A 23897-nucleotide genomic window follows, 5' to 3' on the forward strand; every position below is an offset into this window, starting at 1 on the left:
CAATCCATACAAGTCAATAAATCCATGGAGCCAAACAGCTACATAAGAATCAATCATTTACTTACCAGAATCTACAGCTTGAACTCGGACGGGAGAGTCGCAGCAAATGGTGAAGCCAAAGCCGTCCCTTCCCCTTGGGATGGTGATCTACAACATACACCCACAGCCAGTTTATTCCCAGAAGTCTTTACTTCATGAATCCCTTCATTTCCATTCTGTGGGGAAGGGGTATCAAGAAGCTTGCAGGCCCCAGACAAGGCTAGAGAGCAGCCCCGGCTTCAGAGAGAGAGAGGGTCTTGAATGCCAGGCAAAGCTGCACACTGTCGGGAAGAACTCATCTTGCCAACTAGCTCTCTCAGTGAGGAGCTCAGCCTATCTGATCTCCTAGAATTTCTATGGCAATTAGCAAATGCTCAAAGCTGGCAAATTGCAGCAGCTGGCTAACACTTCGGAACATGGTTTAAAGTCAAGGGAACCATGATTTGGATGGCAGGACACAAGCCAGGAGACTTTCCCTGTCTACCTGCAGCATTAGATCCTGCCCCTTCTATCCCCTTTCCATACCCCAGGTTCTTTGAAAGAGTGGGGTAGCTCATCTCCTCAACCCTGCCTCCTGCACAGAAACCCTAGGGGTGGGCTGGGGCTCAAAGAGCATTTAATGAAAGGTCAAACAGTGTCCCTTCCCAGAAGGCCTCGCCAACAAGAAAGTGTAGATCAATAGAAAAGGGACTACTCTTTATTGAAATCTTTATTAAACATCTCTTTATGTGCCCTCCCTTATGCTAATTGCTCTAGCAGAAAGCAAAGAAGTAGAAGATATAGTTCCTGGTCTCAGAAAAGCTAAAATCTGGCTACGGAAACAAAATAAACACTTTCACAGGCAGGTGTATAATAATATAGGCACACACATACATCTCCTCCATTTTCCACCTGCTTGTACTACTTTGCATTTGTCTCTAGAGCCATGAGCAATCTGGTCTTCAGGAGCATCACAGCCTCGGCGCGTACATCTCATCAGGACCCTGAGCCCCTTTGCTGGAAGAAGAGAACAAAGAGCAACTCCCATCACCTCCATTTAAGGAGGGGAGGGCAGCCCTGGCCAGGGCCAGCTATTTCTGATTTTCTCAAAAGGCTCCTCCTTTGAACCCCTCTCCTTTCATCTTCTTTTAGAGTGTTGTCTCTCCTGATAGAACATAAACTTTTGAGAACAGGATCCCTTTTTTTCATCCAGCACTTAGCACATTGCCTGGCACCTAACAGGCACATAACAAACGTTTATCGACTATCATACACAAATGGTTAAATAGTAACTTAAGGCAATTCAGGAGTAAGTGCCAAGAGAACAATACCAATAAAGCCTAGGGAAATTAAGCAAAAAAGAAAGATCAGCATGGACTGGAGGTTAGAGAAGGTTTCCTAGAGAAGGTGGGATGAAAACTGGGCCCTGAAGAATGAGCAGGCTCTGGGCATATACAGAAGAACTGGTAGGGCATTCTAGGCAAGTTGAGAAAAATGGCCTGCTTGAAAGAGAAGGTGTATGTTAGAGAGAAAATTGGATAGAGGCCAAATTGTGGAAGGCCCTAAATGTGAGGCAGAGAGCCATACTTTATTATGAAAAATCTGATCCCTCAACTCTTCGCTTTGAATGAAAGTTTTTTGTTCACACAGAGACTACAAGGTCCAGACTGGACTGGGGCATTTGAAAGAAATTGGTTGCAGTAAGTTCCCAAAACCTGTGGGGAAGCTCGCTGGCTGGCCTTGATGCAGCAACTCAGGAGGCTATTTCCTACCATCCCTGGAACTCAATTCAAAGCAAGTTTATAAAACAGGAAATCTGACAGACAAGAAGGGAGGGGTGGTATGATGGGGAACCCTACTCCCATAAGAATTCTGGGAAAACACATAGCCAAGGCAGGAAAAAAAAGAAAAAGAAAAACAAACTTCAGCAAAGAACACACACACATACACAAAAGCCATTGCCCGTGTTCAAGCTCCAAAGGCAAGCCCCAATAGATCCCGGAAGCTAGGAACTACACCAGAGGACAAACATATCCTGATACTGATGGGGAAGAGAGGAATAGAAGAAAAAACAAAGATGGAAGTCAACTAGTTTTCTCTAGGATCTGCATACCTGAAAGAATCCTTTGTGTTGCCATACCTTAATCTATGTATAAAGGCAGAAGGCACTATGTCTTTGCTATGTCTCTTCTGCTGAATGCTGACTTAACGTTAAAATCCAAAAGAATTATTTTCAGTGTCTAGGCAATGCTGAGCACTAAAAATTCCTGAGTAGAAAATAATAATAATAATGAGCCTTATATAGTACCTTGGTTCTAAGCACTTTTATGCCAATTTATGCCATTCATATTTTGCAGATAGGTTAAGTGAAGCCCTGGAACATAAAGAGACTTGTGCCGGGATTTCTAGATGTCAGAATCAGCCCTTATCTCTCACACTTCATTCCAAACACCTCTCTTATGGGATTTAGCTACTCCCACCAAAAGACCCTCAATCCAGAGATGGAAAGAATATTTAAGAGATCATGGGATCCAAATCCCTCATTAAAACACTGGACAAATTAAAGCCCTAAGAAGTAAAAGGCCTAGCCCCAAGACCACAGAAAGAGCCATGACAGAACTGATTCCAGCAGAACATGAACTTGGGCAAAGCCTCTACCCCTACCGAAGAAAATAGATGAAAGTCTTCATGAAAATGTTAAGCACCTTTCATTTCGAGGTCTTCTCAATGATGCCATATGCCTTCTGTTTCCTGTTTTGTTTTGTTCTTTACTAATTGCTTTGCTTTGGCCTCCCAGGATAATGTGTTCAGCTGTTTTCTAAATGCAGGGTCTGATCTTGACTTTTGAGCACTCACCAGGTATGCCTCCCATTCCCAGACTCGACTTTGCTATGGTTTTCCTGGTTCCAGCATCCCACCCTATCTCCAAGATTCACTCTGGCCCTCCGTCCCTATGCAATAAACCACGGTGGCAGGTCCACCATACCCTGCTGTCACCCAACAGTGCAGATGCTGATCATCTAAGTAGCTCCAGGAATGGGTGGGGTACAGAAGAAGAAGGTGAATGAAAGAGAGAGCAGAGCATAAAGCCAAAAAATGTTGTTCAAAGAAAGTGAGGAAGAAGAGGTGGAAGCAAAGTGCTTTCAATTTTTTCTCAGATGCTAAAAGCATAAACTGCATAAAGATCAGAGGGTATCCTTCTGCCCAGAGGCAGTAAGCAACAACTGGAAGTGTTGTCACCCATTTTGCTCCCCTGCCAAAGAAGCCACAGAGGATTCAAAGAATGAGGAACAAATCAAGTCTTTCTCATAGAGAGAGAGAAGTTGCCTTACCTAGGGTCAGAGAGATACTGTTTTTCCCCTGTCACTACTTTCTTTTTACAAAAAAAAAAAAAATAGCTTCATTTTCCCCCCCAAACCCAATATCTTCTTAACTTCAGGAGTCTATCTGGTTCATATCTGCCTTCTAACCCTAGAATTTAAGATCTATCCCTCATTTAGAAAAGCCCCAGGGTAGTATCTTGACCCATCCCAAAACATCTCTGCTAGAGGAAGAAAAAGGATGTCTCTCCTTCTTACTACCTATATGAAGCATTGAAGCACCTTACCCCTCTAGGTTCAGATTTCTCACCTTTAAAATGAGGCAAATGGACAAATTCCAGTGTTAAAATCCCTTCTGGTTCTAAAACCTACTATGAGAAACCTCCTCTATTCTTCTTAATAATAAAAGCTGACATTTACCTAGGCCTTTAAAATTTGCAAAACATAATTTCGACTGTAGCCTCACAACAACTGGGTGAAGTAAGAACCAAAGGTATTATTAGCATCGTCTTCATCTTGACAGATGTAAACTGAGGTTCATAAAGATTAAGTTGGTGGTCCTAAAGATTTAAGACCAGATCTGTCCTCACTTCGAGCCCAGAACTCTTTCTACTACAGCATTCTGCATCACTCTCAGAGGTGGAGTTGCCCATCTTGGTTCTCTGTGAAAAATGCTTTTTAAATGATTTTAAAGGATCAAGAAAAACTGAAATGTAACAATGTTTTTTTTTAAAGGAGCTTGCTCAATGGTTAAAATCAGATATGTGAATTTTCAAGAGAAGAAAGATTATTTTGACAAGTATGGAGAGGAAAGCAGAAGAATCGAGATCCTTTGAAACCTTTTGATCCCCCCCCCATCCTGTGCTCCAAGTTCCCCCTTCTCTGCCCTTCACTGAAGTCAAAGAGGAATTTGCCAAGCAAGTGTAGAAGATGAAGTCAGGGCGCAGAGTAAGAGAAAGGGATAAGAGAGTAAGCCAGTAGCACCCCACCCCCATCCCACCCCTGTACTCTTCACATTTCCAGAAACTGGGTTTCCACCCACCTGTCGATAACGCCTCTCGGAGCATACTTTGCAGAGCCCATTGAAGCGATTCATAGCTACAGGTCCCAATTCAGCTGTCGCCCCATGAAAACTCAATTCCCCAAAGCAGCAGGAGTCCTGGTCACCCTGGAGCACCACAGCATGGACTGAGCCACAGTTAAACTGGCATAACCGCCCATGGGAACCCAGCTCCACAGAAGAATGGCAGGAAATCACCTTTCACCTCCCCAGCCCCTGCCTGAGCTGTATGCCTCTTTACGATAAGCCAGAGAGCTTCCTGAAACCTCTGAATGACAAGGAAGAGAGAGTTTTATATTAAAATTCCTGTCAACTATTTAGTATTCCCTAGCCCCTGCGCTATTGATGTCGCTTTTGTTCTGGCTGCATTCTTGAGCATGGAGCACTTTGCTATAGCGGTGTTCTCACAAACACTACCGAGATGGGAAGCCCAGGCAGAAAACACAGCTCCCCTCATTACAACCACTCCCCCTCTCTTCAATTCAGTACAGAGGCTCCCCAGTCTGGGATAAGAAGGAAGAGTTGGGCTTGGGAAATCCAAGAAGGGGCCACAGTGGTTTAGATCATGACATCCCATCCTGCTTTGTGTTAAGCACAAAATACAACAGTGCAAAAGGACTGTCCCCAAGGGATCCAAAACAAATAATACAACGTGCCTTCCTAACCTCACCATTCCTATTTGTGTGAAATCTGCCCCAAATGAACACTGAGAGCAGCTTGGAACAGGAATAAAGACAATAGTGACAAAAGGGCAACAAGCAAACAGAGGGATGTATAAGGAAAGGGGTAGAGGAGATTTACCAGGAAGGCACACCCAGCGTAGTAGAAAGGACTCTGGCCTTGGAATAAGGTGAGTTCAAGTGAAGTCTTGGCTCAACCATACTAGATCGGTGACTTTAGGTGAGCCAAATTCAGTCCCCTAAGCATTATTTCTTTAACTGTGCAACCACTCTGGACTTCCAAAAAAACCAAGTGTATTCTTCATACGACCATCTCTCAGGACTGTTATTAGTAAAATACTTTGTAAGGCACTACTACATCAGTAAATGATTGATTCTGATCATTATGGCATGACGATTGTATAACATCAGTTTTTGACAGCTCTTCATCATGGGTCTGCCAGGGATCCAGCTACAATTCCCCAAAGCAGCTTGGAGACCAAGCCACAATTTGCCTAGGGACAATTCTGATAAATCAAATAAAGACAAGCCAAATGAGACTGGTGGGCTTGCCAGCAGAGCTGGTAGGTCTTTATCAAACCATCTAGAAACTTGTTTTAATTCTATACATAAATGCCCATACATTTTGACATACATTTCTCTGGTCAAGTTCACCTTTGTGTTAAATTAGGAAAAACTATTCTGTACAATCCCTTCAACAAAAATGGAGAAGAAAAGAATTAGGACCCAGTTCATCTATTAGAGGTCTCACAAGGGGGCAGCTGGGTGGCTCAGTGGATTGAGAGCCAGGCCCAGAGATTGGGAGGTCCTGGGTTCAAATCTCAGACATTTGTTAGTTGTGTGACCATGGGCAAGTCACTTCACCCACATTGCCTAGCCCTTGCTGCTCTTCCACCTTGGAACCAATACACAGTATTAATTCTATTTTTAGAAAAATTTTAAATTAAAAAAAAAAAAGGCCTAACAAGTTGTTTCTAACATGATTAAGTTGCTGCTTAGCATTGGCCCTGCTCACTTTTCCCAAAGTTCCCCAAGTACCTTGGCTCTCCTATTCCTCATCTCATTAGCCTAAACAACTATATGTGAGTAGTTGTTGTTATGGACGCAACAATACTAAGGACTCGATGCCAAGCAGAAAGTCACTTTATCCTATTGGACATGTTACCCAGAGGGTGCAGGAGGAGCATGTATGGGCAGAGCAAGAGAGAAGTGTGGCTCCTCCTCTGAAGCCTTGCTGCCCTGAGTACCCCAATCAGAGACAGCATTTTAGATCTGGACAATTCTTCAAATATCCTTTCAAAGAGTAGACAATTAAGAAATGTTTGCAGAATTGAACTATACCAATCATAGGATCGTAGAATTTAGGGTTGGAAATACCCATAGACATAATGGCAACCTGCTCCTTTTACAGAAGTGGAAAGGGAGGGCTTGAAGGCGGGAAGTGATTTGGTCCTGGTCACACAACTGGTTAGCAGCACAGCCAGGACCCTGCCTTTCAGGGCAGAAAAAAGGTCACAGCCATCACCGGAAGCCGGAGAGGCAATGGCTGCAGTGGCAACCCGGACCCGTGTCCCTGGTGTCCCTCCCACTTCTGAAACACAACCATCTCCAACTGTGTCTCCCACCCAGATCCAGTCCCAGAGGAACCAAAATGAAAGGAAATTGAGAAGAGGCACAGAGCCAATTCCATTTCCATTAAAACCTGAGAACGTAGGCCAGTATTATAATCTACCTAAAGATTCCACACTAAGACAAACGCTATAAAAAGTCATCAACAACCCACGAGACAAGTACAAGTCAGATCTTTTAGCTTCTGAGCCAGACTGCGTGAACTGGGACCGCTACGCATTTATGTTGTGTTCATTTCCACTAAGCCCTTAAAACTACACACCAAATACTTTAATTCCTCCATAAATGACTCCCTAGCGCACTCCCCGAAGCACATTTCAAAGCTTCTAAGCCCCCTACACCCTCTCCATGCCTTCTCCTCTCAGAAAAGCAAACTTATCTTCATGCTTCACTGAAAAAACCAAAGCCATCTATCACAAGATCCCTCTTTCCTCCACTTCTACACGTCCAATCCCACCCTCAGCACATCCACCACAATCCTTGATTCCAGGCTTAAAGGAAGGGAAGTATAAAGTGTTGTAAGAGCTCAGGGGAGAGCTATCCCTTCTTATACATCCCCCCGATATCTGGTCCCCTTTCTCTGCTCCTATGGCCATCACCTTAGTTTCGGCCCTCCTCCCCTTTAGCATATTACAACAGCTTCCTCATTGTTCTGCTTACTCCCAGTCTCTTCCCTCTCCAATCTGTCCTTTATATGGCTACTGAAGTAATATTCCTCAGGTAGAGGTCTGACCATGTCTCTTCCTTGCAAACCCCACTCTGTGTCATTTAAAGAAAGCTGGCCCTGGAGTCAGGATGACTTGAGTTCAAATCCAGCTTCATGGCCCTGGGCAAGTCACTTAACCCTGTTTATCTCAGGTTCTCACCTGGAAAATGGAATGGAGAAAGAAATAGCAAACGACTCCAAAATCTTGGCCAAGAAAAAACTCAAATCGAATCCTGAAGAGTCAGACATGAATGAAAAATGACTGAACCACAACATAATCTGACTATAGTCTACTTTTCCAGGCTTGTCTGTTGCATATTTCTCTTCAAAAACCTTCAGGTGCTCTGTAAACACTAGCTATTATTATTATTATTATTCACATACTTTTTAGTCCAGTCAAAGGAGCCTACTTGCCGTTTCCCTATATGCAACAAGCATTCCATTTCCCACCTCAGGGCCTTTGTACAGACTGTATTCCATCCCTAGAATGTACTTTCTCCTTATCCCTACCTCACAGAATCCTTATATTCCTGCAAAACTCAACTTAAGGGGGTAGCTGGGTGGCTCAGTGGATTGAGAGAGGTCCTAGGTTCAAATTTTGCCTCAGATACTTCCTAGCTGTGTGTCCCTGGGCAAGTCACTGAACCCTATTGCTTAGCCCTTGCTGTTCTTCTGCCTTGGAACCAATACACAGTATTGATTCTAAGGTGAAAGGTGAGGGTTTAAAAAAAACCAACTCAACTTAAGTGCCACCTCCTACAGAAAGTCGTTTCTGATCTCCCAAATTGCTACTTTCATGTCTGTCCCAGCCACTAGAAATTTCTTTGAATGTTCCTTATATTATAATCTATCATCTTTCATCTAATTTGTATTTACTTTTCTGTTTACCTATTATATCCTCTTCCAAATAAATGTAAGCTCATTGAAGGCAAGGATTGTTTTATTTTTACCTTTATATCTCCAGTGCTCACAAATCCTCACTTGCCTAAACTCAGAAGCCCTACTGAAGAAGGAGAGGTCAGTAATGAAAGGAGGCTGCCTGTGGGGTAAAAAAGAACTGCTGAGGCTACTTTGAAGACAATTCCTTCTATGTCCTGGGATTCCAGATGGCTCCCGTCAGTCAGTATTAGCACAAATAAAACTCCCAGTCATCCCTTTCTTTCTCCCTTATGCCCAGATTTCTGCCTTAGTGTTTGGGGAGGGAAGGCCCTCAGCAATGCCCAGTTAGAGGGAGTCTAAAGAGCTGCTTCTTTCATGCCGCTCTCAGGGTAACACTCCACAGAAGCCCAGACAGGCTACCCTGGGAGCTTTCAGAGACAGTGTTGATTGTGCGAAAGGAAGGGAGGGGAGAATAGGTCCTGGGTTTGTTTGTCTAGCAAAATCCTACAGTTTCAAACAAATAAGTAAAAATGTAGCCAAAGGAAAGCAGCCAAACGGAATTGAATGCTGATAAATCACTGGCCCAGTTGAGTCTAATTTCCTATTAGGGTCCAGTTTTTGTATGGCTATTCCCCATCTCAGTCTTTCGTATAAATCAAGGAGAGTTGACCCGTATCAGAGGACACAACTCCAAATCCCAGGGCTGCTCCCACCTGAGGGCAGTTCCAAAGATGTACCCAAAACAAAAAAGACAGCCTTTTCCTTACCCTTACACGGCTACAGAACAGATAGCTCCTTATTCCACTTAAACAGTTACCCAAAGTTACAAACCAAAATCTCTTTCCATTCAGAATTCTTTGTAGGGGGGGAGATGGAGTTTTCAGGCGTGGAGCCCAGACTGTTTTTGCATTGCAGCTACCCAATGGGGCGTCTTCTTTAGCCTGAGAACAGACCCAAGAGATATGGCCACCAGCCAGATGTGTGTCACATCCAGCTGGGGCACTGGACTGTGGCCAAGCGGCCCTGCTCTGGGGCAACACAGAGCCTGGTACCAGCAAATACCACAGAAAGACTAACATGATGTAAAGTTCAGAGCCTGATGTTTCTACTTCTACCCAACCAACCAGTCTCAAGAACTTGACTAGAAGAGGTCTGAGATCTCTGAGAGCTAAAAGAGACCTCAAGAACAAGTGCCAACACTCCCAGAAGAGAAGAAACCCCTAAAGTCAGAAGAAAGAGTTGTACTGCCTTATCCGAGTCATTGAACTTCTCTGGCCTCAGTAGCCTCATCTATAAAATGGTTTACCTGATTATGGGATGGTGTCTAAGCCAGATCATCTCTAAAAGTCCCTCTTGTTGCTCTAATCTCGATGAGTCTAAGTTGGGGCTCTTGTGCTCTCAGCGCCAGTTCACCCACTCTGGGAATAAGACCAAAGAGGGAATCGCATACATCCTAGCTCACCCCGTCCATCTAAATGGACAGAGAGGTGAGGAGCTTGTCTCTTTATTCAACAGAGAGGAAATATTTATATCTAAAGTGAAAATGCTGCTCTCTCCCTTTTTTTGACTCCACAAATGCACTTGTTATTTTCACTGTCTACTTACTGCTTTATTATACAGGGTGTCCTAAAAGTCTTAGTGCACTTTTAAACTTTAATAGCCTATTAGTGCACCCATACTTTTGGGACATCCTGTATATGGTCTTATTCCCACATTGCCTTGCAGCTTTATGGTTTCGTTTCCTGACCAGACTACACAAGCCCCTAATGGGCCTCTGTTTCCTTTGTGCTTCTAGTAATGTTGAGTACAGCGCTGGGCACAAGCAAAGCCTCACTAAATTACTTACTGACATCTATGCTTCTAATAATATTCCATGCAAGAAAAAGACAGAATTTCAGATATTCTCCCCCAACCCCCACATCCCTTAGGGAGATTTCTATATGTATAACCACTGAAACACCAGAACCACAAAACAAGCAGCCGCCAATGCCCTAAGATACTATGCCAACCTCACCAGTGGAATGGCAGTTACATTCAGCCACTGAGTGAAGCAGAATGTGATGGAGGGGCCCATGGGAGGGAGAAGGGAAGGTTCCAAGGGCAAGGCACAATCCATCCTCACAGGCGGCTAGGGCTGGGTCTCTCCCCATTCCCTTAGTGTCAACATTAAGGTATTGACTGAGAGGGAAGAAAGGCTGAATAACGGGAAGAAAGCACTTAGCTCATTGGGAAGGGCTATAGTCAAGTCAAGAAATAATAAGCAACTTACACTCAGGAAGCTGCCACTTGCTGAGTCACCACCAACCATGGTGCCCTGTTGAAGCATTCCTTGGGAATTGGGGGATAATGAAATCACAGGCATTTGGAGCTCAAGGGGCTCCGAGAAATCATCTAGCCTGAGCCCCCCACTTTACAGATGAGGATCAGATGCCAAGTCTGGATGATCCTGCCCTCCACAGCATCTCTCAGCTGTCTCCTCTTTATTCACTCAGGTATTACCTGATTTCAGACCGTCCCCCCTCTAGCCCATTTACTGCAATAACCTCCTAATTGTCTTCCTGCCTTAAGTCTCTCCATTCTCAACCCATCCGTGATCTTCCTGAAGGCCAGGTCTAACCGTATCACCATCCTGCTCAAGAAGCACCAGTGGTTCTTCCCTATAGACTCTAGGATAAAATGCAAACTTCTCTGGTGGGCAAATACTTAGAGCCCTTCACAATGTGGCTCCAGCCTTCCTTTACAGATTCCCTCAAAGCTCGGCTGCAAGATCACCTCTTAAGGAAGGCCTCTGCAGATCCCCATCCCCTCTCCAGCAGCAAGGGCCTCCCACTTGAAATGACCTTGTTCTTGCTTCATATCTTATTTCTTTTTGGCTTTTCTGCTTCATGTTGCTTCCCTCAATCAACTGTGAGTCCTCTAAATGCAGAAACTGTTCATTCTTTATTCTGTAACCCCAGCTTCTGGCACATGGGAGGTGCTTAAATGCTCACTGGGTGGTACAGCTAGATAGCACAGTGGCTAGAGAACCAGGCCTGGAGATGGGAGATCCTGGATTCAAATTTGGCCTAGGACAGTTCATGGCTGTGTGACCCTGGGAAAATCACTTAACCTCAATTGCTCAACCCTCATCTTAGAATTAATACTGTCTTAGAATTGATATTAAGACAAAGGGCGAGACTCTCAAAAAATTAAATAGAATAAATGCTTGTTAGTTAATTCATATAGCACGTGCTCAAAGGCCCTTTGCCGCTCTGGTTGTCTTACTCTGAAATATGACGTAGCTAGCAAAAGGGAGTTTGAGCTGCTCCAGGGCAGCCCTCTGCCATTCCTTTCTGAGCTGCTCTCTTGACTCTCCCAAGTCCCCCTTTGAGCTTCTTGATATGTGTTATATTCCTCCTTTAGAACATGAACTCCATGAGGAGAGGAATAGCCTTTTTGCTTCCATCTGTAATCGCAACCCCTTAGTGCCATGTCTGATAGTACTGAGTAATCAGTGAATGCTTGACAGCCTGAGTTGACTCTGAAAGCTCTCCCTCCTTCTCTTCAGTGTCCTTTCTTTTTGCTTTTTTAAACCCTTATCTTCCATCTTAGAGTCAATAAGATGTATCGTATTGGTTCCAAGGCTGAAGAGTGCTAAAGGCTAGGCAATTTGGGGTTAAACAACTAGCCCAGGGTCACGCAGCTGTGAACTGTCCGAGGCCAAATTTGAACCTTGAATCTCCCATCTCCAGGCCTGGTGCTCTATCCACGGTGCTCTATGCCCTTTCAATATTCTTTCTAAAATATGATACCCAGAACTAAACACAATATACCAAATATAATCTAGCTACTACAAAGTTCATTGAGACTACCACTTCCTTATTCCTCAGTTATTTATCCCTCTCTCAATGCAGCCCAAAAAAGCTTTCATTTTATTGGGCCTCTTAGTCTTCTGAGGACAAGCTATTATCTATCTATGCCTCTCTTCCATCTTGTACTTTTCAAAATCAATTTCTTGGACCCAAGTTTAAAACTTTAGCTCTATCCCTATTAAATCCAGAGCTGTAATAGAATCAAGTTTTGGTTTGAGGGTGGGATGGAGTTTTGGAGGGGTTGCCACTCTTCAAGACGTGTGATAAATATCCTCTTTGCATTACCACAAGCCATGGTGTTTTTTGTTTGTTTGTTTGTTTTTTGATAATCAGCACTGTATCAGGAACCTGAAAATTTCCAGAGTAGAATTTGGCCATTTCCACAAATGAAAAACTAAACCAGTGGAAAGGAAGGAGGGAAACCTAAAGCCAGCAGGGACCATTTCCCCAAAAGGCAGCTTGGAGAGGCATTTAGTACAGGGCTAGCTCAGAGGCAAAGAACAGAATCTTTGACCTCAAGTCTACTCCCTTATGCTAGATATTCACCATGTCTCTGGCATTCTCTCTCAACAACAAGCTTCAAGTGGTAACTAGTGCCACAGACTTGGCAAGGATAGATACGTTCCAAGCAGTTAATTCATAGCTGGAGGGGCCTGGGGGAAAAGGGGGTGAGAGCAGAGCTGTTTGGGGATTTCAGTAGAGGCACTGAAATTGAAAGATTTCAGATTGAAATAATTGGGATTGGGCAGTAGGCAAAGATTCTGGCAAAAGCTCTTGGGCCCCAAACATACACTAAATACTTCAAGGATCTATGACTTGGTCAGTGGAGTGCAGACACAGACCACAGAGAGTTGCCTGAAACTCAGAAACTTATTCATGGTCAAATGACTAGCAAGTGGTATAGTCAGACCTTGACCATAAACAGTCTTCTCAAATGAAGTCTACTGTTCTTCTAAGAATACCTGGGCTGGATGATTAGGACTGGGTTTCTACTCTATCTGGAAAGGAAATCTATCTGAGCCCCAAATGCTGCCCCTGAATCTAGCAAAAGGTCTCAGCTGATGTCACTTATTTTCTCCTAAATCCTTAGATGGCTAGAACCAACCAGGTTTCTAAACCACTCATTTTACAGAGCCCCAGAGAGGTCTGTTTTAAGTACCAGACCTGATACTTCAATAACCAAGAGCCAAAATTCTGCATATTACAGCAGCTTCCCTCTTGGTTTTCAGGCACCTTATAAGGTGTTGCAACTATAAGTAAGTTATTGGATATCCAGTAAGTTACAGACAATGAAGCCCTAAGAAGTATTCTGATAGCTGACAGCACTTCTCATTATTAGTTGGCGCCCAAGTCTCCCACTCACCCACCTTGAGCTGCATGTTTTCTGTGTCCTCCTGTCTCAGTACCAGCATAGGCGTTTTCAGGAATAGATCTAAAAGGCAACCAAGAGAAGCAAGTTGTCAAAAGGGTCATGCAATAGTTCCTAGCACCTATTTAGCCCCAGATCACGTAAACAGTCTTCTCAAAAGGTTGGTCTCCAAAAAAAAGCTCCTCAGGGAATTTCATTCTCATTGTGTCTGCATGGTTCATTTCTGCTCCTATGCTTACACAACTTAGCACATAGTCAATAGTATCCTCCTCTCCAAAAGAAAATCCAATCAAGGGAAATAAAGGTGTCACTGCCTCACCACCATCTGCCAGTGGTAGACAAATCATTAATATCATGTCAGTCAAGAGAGATGAGACACTGAGAAAAAAATTTTACAGCAAGTATATATGATAAAGCCCTCATGTTGCAATATATAGAGAACTGATACAAGTCATTTCTCAGTTGATAAATGGTCAAAGGATATGAACAAGCAGTTTTTAGACGAAAAAATTAAAATTATCTATAGTTATATCAAAAAATGGTCTAAATCACTCTTGATTAGACATATGCAAATCAAAACAACTCTGAGGAACCACTTCATCCTATCAGATTGGCTAATGTTATAAAAAGGAAAATGATAAATGTTGAAGGGGATATGGGAAAGTTAGTGAAACTGATGCACTGTTGGTGAAACTGATGCAACTGATGAACTGATACAGCCATTTTGAAGAATAATATGGAGCCTGTGCCTAAAGGGTTATAACACTATGTATACTCTGATCCAGCAACATCACTGCATTCTGAAGAGATTAAAAAAATAGGAAAAGGATCTATTGGTACAAAAATACATATAGCAATTTTTTTGTGGTGGCAAAGAATTGAAAGTTGAAGGAGATACCCAACAATTGGGGAATTGCTGAACAAGTTGTATGTGATTGTGAAGAATATTATTATGCTATAAGAAATAAGCAGAAAGATTTCAGCAAAACCTAAAAAGATTTCCATAAACTGATGCAAAGTGAGTAGAACTAATAGAACATTATGTACACAGTTAACAGCAATATTGTTTGGATTGAACCACTGTGAATGGCTTATTCTTGGCAATACAATGATCCAAGCCAATCCCAAAGGACTCATGATGAAAAATGCCATCCACCTCAAACTGATAGAGTCCAAATACAGCCCAAACATATTATATTTCATTTTATTTCTCCATTTTTTGGATTTTTAAATTCTAATTTTCTTTTACAAAATGAAAAGTATTTTACATGTTATTTTACAGATTGCTACCATCTCAGGAAAAAGGAAAAGGGAAGGAGGGAGAAAGAAAACTTGGAGAAAGAGGGAGAGGGAGGGAGAGAGGGAGGGAGGGAGGGAGGGAGGGAGGGAGAGAGAGAGAGAGAGAGAGAGACAGAGACAGAGAGAGAGAGAGAGAGAGAGAGAGAGAGAGAGACAGACTGACTCAACACTATCCACCTTTATCATAATACCTGGGTAATGGGATCTAATATAAATAGAATTGTCTAGATGCCTAGAAAGAGATGGGAACAAGAGAAATTGGATACTGGAAGGAATGCCATAGAATAGTCTCCAAATAAAACTCCATTATAACTATGTGTCAGCATCCAGAGTAGGGCTTGAGACTGTGGAAAACACACCTCTCCTCTGCTTCAACCGTCGAGTTGCCACTTTAAGATGTTTTGCGCGGCCCAGCTTCTGTCCCAGAAGATAATACCAGCCACTGACCTCCTATGGCAAGAAGAGCATTAGTAGGTATAAGAAAGGAAGGTCATGTTTGGAACTTGGAAACAAAATCACTTGAAGGAGCAGCGTAGCAAAGACTCCACTTTCAGATCTGGCCACCATTACTGAGTATCTATGATGTACAATGTCCTATTAAGATACTGAGAGACTTGGGCTATTTAGACCATTCTGTCACAGAGGGCACCAAAGAGGAGTCTGCTGCTGCTGTGGCTGAGAGAGAAGAAATGGATCTGGGGCTCCCAAAGTAAAAAAAGTCACTATTTCCAGGAGAAAGGACTCGGCTCCATCCCTTCATCCTGAACAGCAACACCGCTCTGGAACTATTCCCAGATTAAAAGGAACACCCAAGAGAAGTTGGACTCTTGCCCTATCGGGTATCTCTTCAGAAGTGAGAAGTCCAACAAGCAGCATAAGCAACAGCCTTTCCCACATTCCCTGGAGTTCTTCAGTCATCCCAAACCCAGTTAAAAGGAAGTCTCCTCCCTGCTTCTCTACCACTACCAAACAGTAGAGCATAAGCTCCCTGAAGGCAGAGATGGTTTCGCTTTTTTTCTCTGCCCAGTGCCAAGCACAGTATATCATGTATACAGCAGGCATTTAATACATTTTGGTTGAGCTGACTTTTATTGTTCTGGTACCAGCTTAAAATACAAAACTCATGAAATCTGTCCCCTTCTAATCCATATGGCACACATTGTCACACTCATGATGCACAACTCAGATCACATGATGCCTTTACTTTGTTTTTTAAACCCTTACCTTCTGTCTTAGAATCACTACTGTGTGTTGGTTCCAAGGCAGAAGATCAGTAAGGACTAAACAATGAGGGTTAAGTGACTTGTCCAGGGTCACACAGCTGGGAAGTGCCTGAGGCCCCATCTCTAGGTCGGGCGCTCAATCTGCCACCCAGCTGCCCCCATGCCTTTACTTTAAAAAGCATTTAGTAGCTTCCCATTGTCTATGTTGAGGTCAAACAACCTGGCACTCAAGGCCTTCCTGTCAGTCTAGTTCATATTTATTTTGACAGCCTTAAATCATGTTACCTCTCCAGACATCCTATGCTCTAGTCATAGGGACCTACTTGCCATTCTTTGGAAAACATCCCATGCTTTCCTACTTCCTTACTCCTCTTGGTAAAATATTGTGCATGGTCCAAAATCTAGTTCAGACTTCACCTGTTCTGTGATGTCTTCCCTCACTAAGGCAGATGAAGAATGGAAAGCTGAGAAGCAGAAGACAGCAGGGGATTTGTGGCTCAGCAATGGAAATGAAATAATAACAGCTCACATTTAGATAACATTTGAAAAGCAGATAAGAGAATTTAACCACTTCCACAAGAGAAAATGTTTTCCTCACCCTCACAAAAAAACATTTTGAAAACCACCTCACCACAGCAGGTCAATCAAGCATGGCAGTTCAAGAGCAGAGAAGGTTTAGGGGGCAACTGTGTGGCTCAGTGGATTGAGAGCCAGGCCCAGACATGGAAGGTCCTGAGTTCAAATCTGAATTCAGACACTTCCTCACTGTGTGACCCTGGGCAAGTCACTTAACCCCCACTGCCCAGCCCTTACCACTCTTATGCCTTGGAACTAATATATACTATTGGCTCTAAGATGGAAGGTAAGGGGTTAAAAAAAATTAAAAAGAACAGAAAAGGCTTTGGCAGTATAGAGTGCTGTACTGGTAGCCAGGAATCTGCATTCTAATCCCAGCTCTGGAATTTGCTAGCTATGTGCCTGAGTTTCTTATAGTCATAAAAAGGAATACAGTTACTGTGAGGATCAAATGAGATGATAGCGATATATTCATGTCTTTAAAACCATATAGAGAAGCAGCTGGAATCAGAAGGAGATGAGTTGAAATCCAGCCTCAGATACTTACTAGCTGTGTGACCCTGGGCAAATCATTTAACCCTGTTTGCCTCAGTCGACTCATCTATAAAATGAACTACAGAAAGAAATGGCAAACCACCGCAATATCTTTGCCAAGAAAAATCCCAAAATGGGATCACAAAGAGTCAGACATGATTAATTTACTTTTAAAGAAATTTCTATCTATACACACATATATGTGAGCTTTTTTATTATTATTACTTTTTCCTCTCCTTTTCTCCTCTCTGCCTTAGATTTTAAAGAAGTCCTCCAGTTGGTCTGTTCCCCAATTGGTAGACTCAGGGATCAAAACTTGCTTAGCCTTAGTCAGTCCACCTCCTGAGAAACTCTAAAGAAGCAAATGGTAGCCTAATACAGTGACTCATTATCTTTGTGAAAGTTGGAGAGAATTAGACTTGGGATCAGGAGAAACATGAACAACTCCCAGCAGTATGTCCTTGGGCAAGTCAATCAAGTCTTAATTTTTTCATTGGAACAATAATATCTGTACTGCCTACTTCAAATCACCCATGATAACGTACACAAAGGAGGACAGATAGTAATTTTATTTCCTAGCCTTTTCTACGTACTAAAGTCCTCCTTTTTTAACAATAATTCCTTTCTCTAAATTCAACTTCTTTTGGAAGAGTTTTGGATCAGTGATTTCAGATAAAGAACAAGTCCAGAGGGTTGGCTCTAGCTCATTCAGACTTGGTGACAAATATTTCTTCAGTCCACTCACTATGAAGTACCTTGATATAAATATTAATTCTATTTATGTAGTGTTTTCATGTTTGTAAAGTGTTTTACATGTATTATCTCATTTGATCTTCATAATAACCTGTACAGGAGGTGCTACTATTATCCCATTTTATAAATGAAGAAACTGAAAATGAGAAAGACTAAATAATTTGCCTACGGTCACAAAGCTAGTTAAGTATCTAAGGTAGGATTTTAATTCAGATCTTATGACTCCAATTTTAATTATTTTATCCACTGCATCATCTGGCTGCCTCTTTGTTGGACAGGTAGAGTCTATCTCAAGGACCTCAATCCTTCCCCCCAAGATTTCCAGAGAAAGTTGCTCAGTGGGAAAGCTGAGTGGCTCAGAGGATTAAGAGCCAGGTCTAGAGACAGGAGGTCCTACGTTCAAATCTGACCTCGGACACTTCCTAGCTGGGTGACCCTGGGCAAGTCATTTGACCACCACTGCCTAACCCTTACCACTCTTCTGCCTTAGAACCAGTAGACAGAATTGATTCCAAGACGAATGGTAAGGGTTTTTAAAAAAAGAAAGAAAGAAAGTTGCGCAGGCCTACACCAATCCTCAAAGCAATGATATCACCAAGCCTCTCCTAGTGACCTACCTTGTCAGGGACCAGAAGAGACTTCACCCCAAAGCTCATGCAGCCGATGAGTTCACTCTGTCTGGAGGAATTAATAGAATTTGATGTTAAAACTATTCCAAAAGTTTCAGTACCCTGACCACAAAAAAAAAAAAATGGAACCACTAGCCTTCTGAAAAACTTTAAGTGAGAGATAGATTTGGAGCCAAATCCACAGAACAAAGGAAACCCAGGATGGACTGGAATTGCTTGCTATGAAGCTCTACTGATTCAAGTGCACACATCTAGCCACTTATCCCAAAGATAATCTATAACCAGTGGGATATGAACACTGGAACAACTGCAGTTACTAGAAAGTGGAGCTATTGGTCCCGTGACCAAAAATGTCCAAAACTGGCCATTTTCCAATTCCTCCATCATCTTCCCTGTACTCCTTTAGGTCCTCTCTTCAGTTTCAGAACCTCACAGTGGAAATGAAGGTCCGATGAGATCACTGTGCACTGTTATAGCTTTTAACATTCAAATCCTTTTCCTAACCATGTTCTCATTTCATCCTCATGGTTTTCCTGTATGGCAGATGAGGTGGGTATTGCTCTCCCTGTTTTACAGATGAGGCAACTGAAGCATAAAAACTGAAGTGAAATGCCTGAGGTCATACCCAGTGAAGAACCCTCCTTGCCCATGTCATAGCATTGCACTCTTCCCACTCATCACTCTAGCAGCAAGCGTGACAAAAGAATGAATTTTCTACTGTTAAGTCAGTATCTTCCAAGTAGATCACCATGAGGGATGTCAACACCCATGTCAACAGTGATGAGGGAGCTTGGAGAAAAGCAATCAGTCACAGGGTCAACATGCAATGTCTCAATACCAGTGCTGAGCATCATGGAAACACTTTCAAATGTACCAAGATAGAAATCAATCTCGGAAATACAAAAATAAGTCAAGAAAAATGCAACTTGTGGAGTTAATCATGTAAGTTGATGGCACAGTAGACAGAGCACTGGGTCTACCTTCAAGGAGAACAGAGTTCAAATCCAGTCCTAGTCACTTGTGAATTATGTGAGCTTGGGTAAATCACCTAGCCTCTATTTGCCTTAGTTTCTTCCATTGCAAAATGGGGATAATAATAGCACCTACCTCCCAGGGTTAATACTAAGGATCAATTGGGTAATATTTATAAAGTACTTGGCACAGTGCCTAGCACATAGTAGCATTAATACTTAATAATTAATAATACTTAATAATTAATAATAGTAGCTGATACTACTGGCAGACTTCAACGCCCGCGTTGGCCAGGACCATGAAAGATGGAAAGGAGTTCTTGGCAAACACGGTGTGAGCAAAATGAACAACGGCCTACTGCTACTCAGCAAATGCTCAGAGTTTGAACTCACCATCACAAACACTGTGTTCAGAATGGCGAACAAATATAAAACAACGTGGATGCATCCACGATCAAAACAGTGGCATCTCATTGACTACATCATTGTACACGGACAAGACATCCAGGATGTACAGATCTCCAGAGCCATGAGAAGAGCTGAATGCTGGACAGACCACCGATTGGTTAGAGCGACTCTTCAAATGCACATTGCACCTCACCATCCAAAATGCGCCCAGACAGTTCGCGCATTTTACAACATGAGTCATCTTAGAGATCCATCTTATTTGCAAACATTCCAGTCCTGCCTGGACGACAAGCTGTCTGCCAAGGGACCACTCACTGGAAGCTCAACCAAGAAAGGGAACCAGTTCAGAGATGCAGTGAAGGAAACATCAAAGGCAGTCCTAGGCCCCAAACAACACAACCACCAGGACTGGTTCCATGAGAACAACACTGCTATTGAAGACCTATTGAGCAAAAAGAACAAAGCCTTTATGGAGTGGCAAAATAACCCAAACTCTGCTCCTAAAAAGGACAGATTCAAGTCTCTCCAAGCCACAGCGCAGCGTGAGATCAGGAAGATGCAAGACCGATGGTGGGGGAAAAAAGGCAGAAGAAATCCAGCGTTTTGCTGATACAAAAAACTACAAACAATTTTTCAGTGCCCTCAAGACTGTCTATGGGCCATTAAAACCCACCACCACTCCCTTGCTATCCTCTGACGGTGACACTCTCATAAAAGATAAAAAAGGCATCAGCAAAAGGTGGAAAGAACACTTCAGTCAGCTTCTCAACCGACCCTCTTTAGTCAACCAAAGCACCCTTGACCAGATCCCCCAAAACCGCACTATTGAACAACTTGATGTCCCTCCTTCAATAGAGGAAGTCCAAAAAGCCATTAAACAAATGAGTGCACGCAAGGCACCCGGTAAAGATGGGATCCCAACTGAGGTGTACAAGGCCTTAAATGGAAAGGCGCTCCAGGCATTCCACATAGTGCTGACCAGCATATAGGAAGAGGAAGACATGCCCCCAGAACTCAGAGATGCCTCCATCATAGCCCTATACAAGAACAAAGGCTCACGAGCAGCCTGTGACAACTACAGAGGCATCTCACTACTCTCCACTGCTGGAAAGATCCTCACCCATGTTATACTCAACAGACTCCTATCATCTGTTTCAGAGCAGAACCTGCCTGAATCACAATGTGGCTTCCAACCAGATTGCAGCACCATCGACATGGTCTTCATGGTGAGGCAAATGCAGGAAAAATGCTTTGAGCAGAACCTGAGTCTACATTGTCTCATAGACCTGAAGAAGGCGTTCGACACAGTGAACAAGGATGCATTGTGGGTGATCCTCAGCAAGCTCGGTTGCCCAGCAAAATTCGTCAAACTGATCCAGCTCTTTCATGTCGACATGACAGGGGAAGTCCTATCTGGTGGAGAGACGTCCGATCGCTTCAACATCTCCAATGGCGTGAAACAAGGCTGTGTCCTCACTCAACCTATTTTTCACCCAAGTATTACGACATGCTGTGATGGATCTATACCTGGGCGTCTACATCAAATACCAACTGGATGGCTCACTATTCGACCTTCGCCGCCTGACTGCAAAAACAAAGACAACAGAGAGACTCATCCTGGAAGCTCTCTTTGCAGATGACTGTGCTCTCATGGCCCACCAAGAAAATCATCTTCAAACCATTGTGGACAGGTTCTCCACCGGAACAAAACTGTTTGGCCTGACTATCAGCCTCAGCAAAAACAGAGGTGCTGTTCCAATCTGCACCAGGGAGGCCAACTAACCAGCCATGCATAACTATTGACGGCACGCAGCTTTCTAATGTCAACACTTTCAAGTACCTGGGCAGCACCATCGCCAACGACGGGTCCCTAGACCATGAGATCAATGCCAGGATCCAAAAGGCCAGCCAGGCACTCGGGCGGCTGTGCTGCAAAGTCCTCCAACACAGAGGTGTAAGCACTGCGACGAAGCTCAAAGTGTATAACGCAGTGGTCCTCAGCTCGCTCCTGTACAGTTGTGAGACATGGACACTGTACTGGAAGCACATGAAACAGTTGGAGCAATTCCACCAACGCTCCCTCCAGTCAATCATGAGGATCCGATGGCAGGACCGAATCACCAACCAGGAAGTCCTCGACAGAGCCAACTCCACCAGCATCGAAGTCATGGTCCTCAAAACCCAGCTACGATGGTCTGGACACGTCATCCGCATGGACCCACAGCGAATACCAAGACAGGTATTCTATGGTGAACTGTCAGCTGGACTCAGGAAACAAGGGCGACCAAAGAAAAGATTCAAGGATCAGCTAAAGTCCAACTTGAAGTGGGCTGGCATGACACCAAAGCAACTAGAACTTGCTGCCTCTGACAGAAGCAGCTGGTGAACCTACATTAACCATGCCGCCATCACCTTTGAAGATGAGTGACGTCGACGTCTTGCCGCTGCGTGTGAACGCTGACACCAGGCCACAATTGCACCTCCTGTAACAACTGGCGTCCCATGCCCCATGTGCCACAAACTCTGCGCCTCAGCCTTTGGACTTCAAAGCCACATGAGGGTACACCATAGATGAAACTGCACAAAGACAATAGTCATTCTCGGTCACCGAGAGACTACCACTACTACTCATTATCAACATAATCACATTTGGTGAATAACACTGGTGCTATAGGATCTGATTGAGCAATATAAAACTTAAGAACTAATAAGGGCTATCTGACTAGTCCTGAATAAGATGTATTCAAAATATATTAAAGATTCTCTATTTGCCATGTATTTAGGACTCTCTTAAAGGTATGGTAGCACTCAATCTGGTCATCCAGAGCAAAATGCTAATCCACACTGCCATTTCTTCTGCAAAGGCCATAAGCAAATGCATTCAAGGCAGTTTCAAGATACCAAGCCAAGAGATAAAGTGCTAGCTATCTGTGGACTGATCCAAACATTCCAGAAAACAATTTGGAACAAAACCCAAGAGGTTTTAAAACTGCACACCCAGCAATACCACTACTAGGTCTGTACCCCAAAGAGATTCTTTTTTAAAAGAAAAAGGATATATATGTGCAAAAGTATTTATAGCACCTCTTTCTGTGGCAACAAAGAATTAGAAATTGAGAGGATGGGAGTGGGTAGATGGATGGCTCAGTGGATAAAAACTAGGCCTGGAGAGGAGAGGTTCTGGGTTCAAATCTTGCCTCAGATACTTCTTAATTGTGTGATGCTGAGCAAATAACCTTCAATGCCTAGCCCTTACCACTCTTCTATCTTAGAACCAATACATAGACAGAAGATAAGGGTTTTTAGAAAGAAAGGACGGAAAGAAAGAAGATAAAGAGAGAAAAGGAACAAATGAACAAACGAATGAAGGAACAAGGAATTGATAGGATGCTCACCAATTAGGAATTGGATGAACAATTTGTGGTATATGATAGTGATGGAATTTTATAGTGTTATAAGAAATGTTGAGGAAGGAGGTTTCAGAAAAACTTGGAAAGATTTATATTAACTAATACAAAGTGAACATTGATATTTAATATCAATTCTGACAGAAGGATTTTTTTAAATAAAGGCAAACTGAGAAACAATGGTCTGAGCATGATCAATTTATTAGTTAGACTAGCCAATAACCAATAAATTGGGTCTATGGCCTCTCTCAATACCAAAGACCAGGAAGGAGGACTTCCTAGTTTTCAAATAGTTTTGGGAAGTATAAGAGAACATAGAACAGAATTGGGTAGGTGAGGAAAACAAAGTAATTGGTCATAGAGAAGGCAGCATTGTAGAAACAACAGGATTGGTTGGAAATTAGGAATGAGGGAGCTAGCAACAACCTCTTCCTCTCCTATGACTACAAAATGTCCCTTGTTTGAGTCCACCTACAAGGTTAGAGACAAAGGACCAGTCTTCTTTGGATAACAAACCAGAGATCCTTAAATGATAGCATGGTGGTAGGACAGCTAGAACAGACTCCTTGGTGTCCACTACTTCAA

At 43.1% G+C, this 23897-nt stretch overlaps 1 protein-coding gene across 9 annotated transcripts in view; it reads right to left on the minus strand.

The window, feature by feature from the left end:
• RGS3 (regulator of G protein signaling 3) overlaps nucleotides 1-23897 on the minus strand; it is a 233983-nt gene that overhangs the window by 139374 nt on the left and 70712 nt on the right. For 8 of the 9 annotated variants that reach the window (XM_007474992.3, XM_007474993.3, XM_056812414.1 and 5 more), the window contains 4 exons: nucleotides 18515-18575; nucleotides 15171-15261; nucleotides 13511-13575; nucleotides 66-147 (listed from right to left, as the gene is read on the minus strand). In XM_007474992.3, coding sequence (XP_007475054.1) covers nucleotides 66-147; nucleotides 13511-13575; nucleotides 15171-15261; nucleotides 18515-18575 — 299 coding nt within the window. Of the gene's footprint in view, nucleotides 1-65; nucleotides 148-4380; nucleotides 5483-13510; nucleotides 13576-15170; nucleotides 15262-18514; nucleotides 18576-23897 lie in introns of those variants that run through there. The other variant, XM_007474996.3, reaches the window with a different exon arrangement.

This window comes from Monodelphis domestica, chromosome 1 (genome assembly GCF_027887165.1).
Source record: "Monodelphis domestica isolate mMonDom1 chromosome 1, mMonDom1.pri, whole genome shotgun sequence".
In the NCBI taxonomy this organism is placed as follows: Eukaryota; Metazoa; Chordata; class Mammalia; order Didelphimorphia; family Didelphidae; genus Monodelphis; species Monodelphis domestica.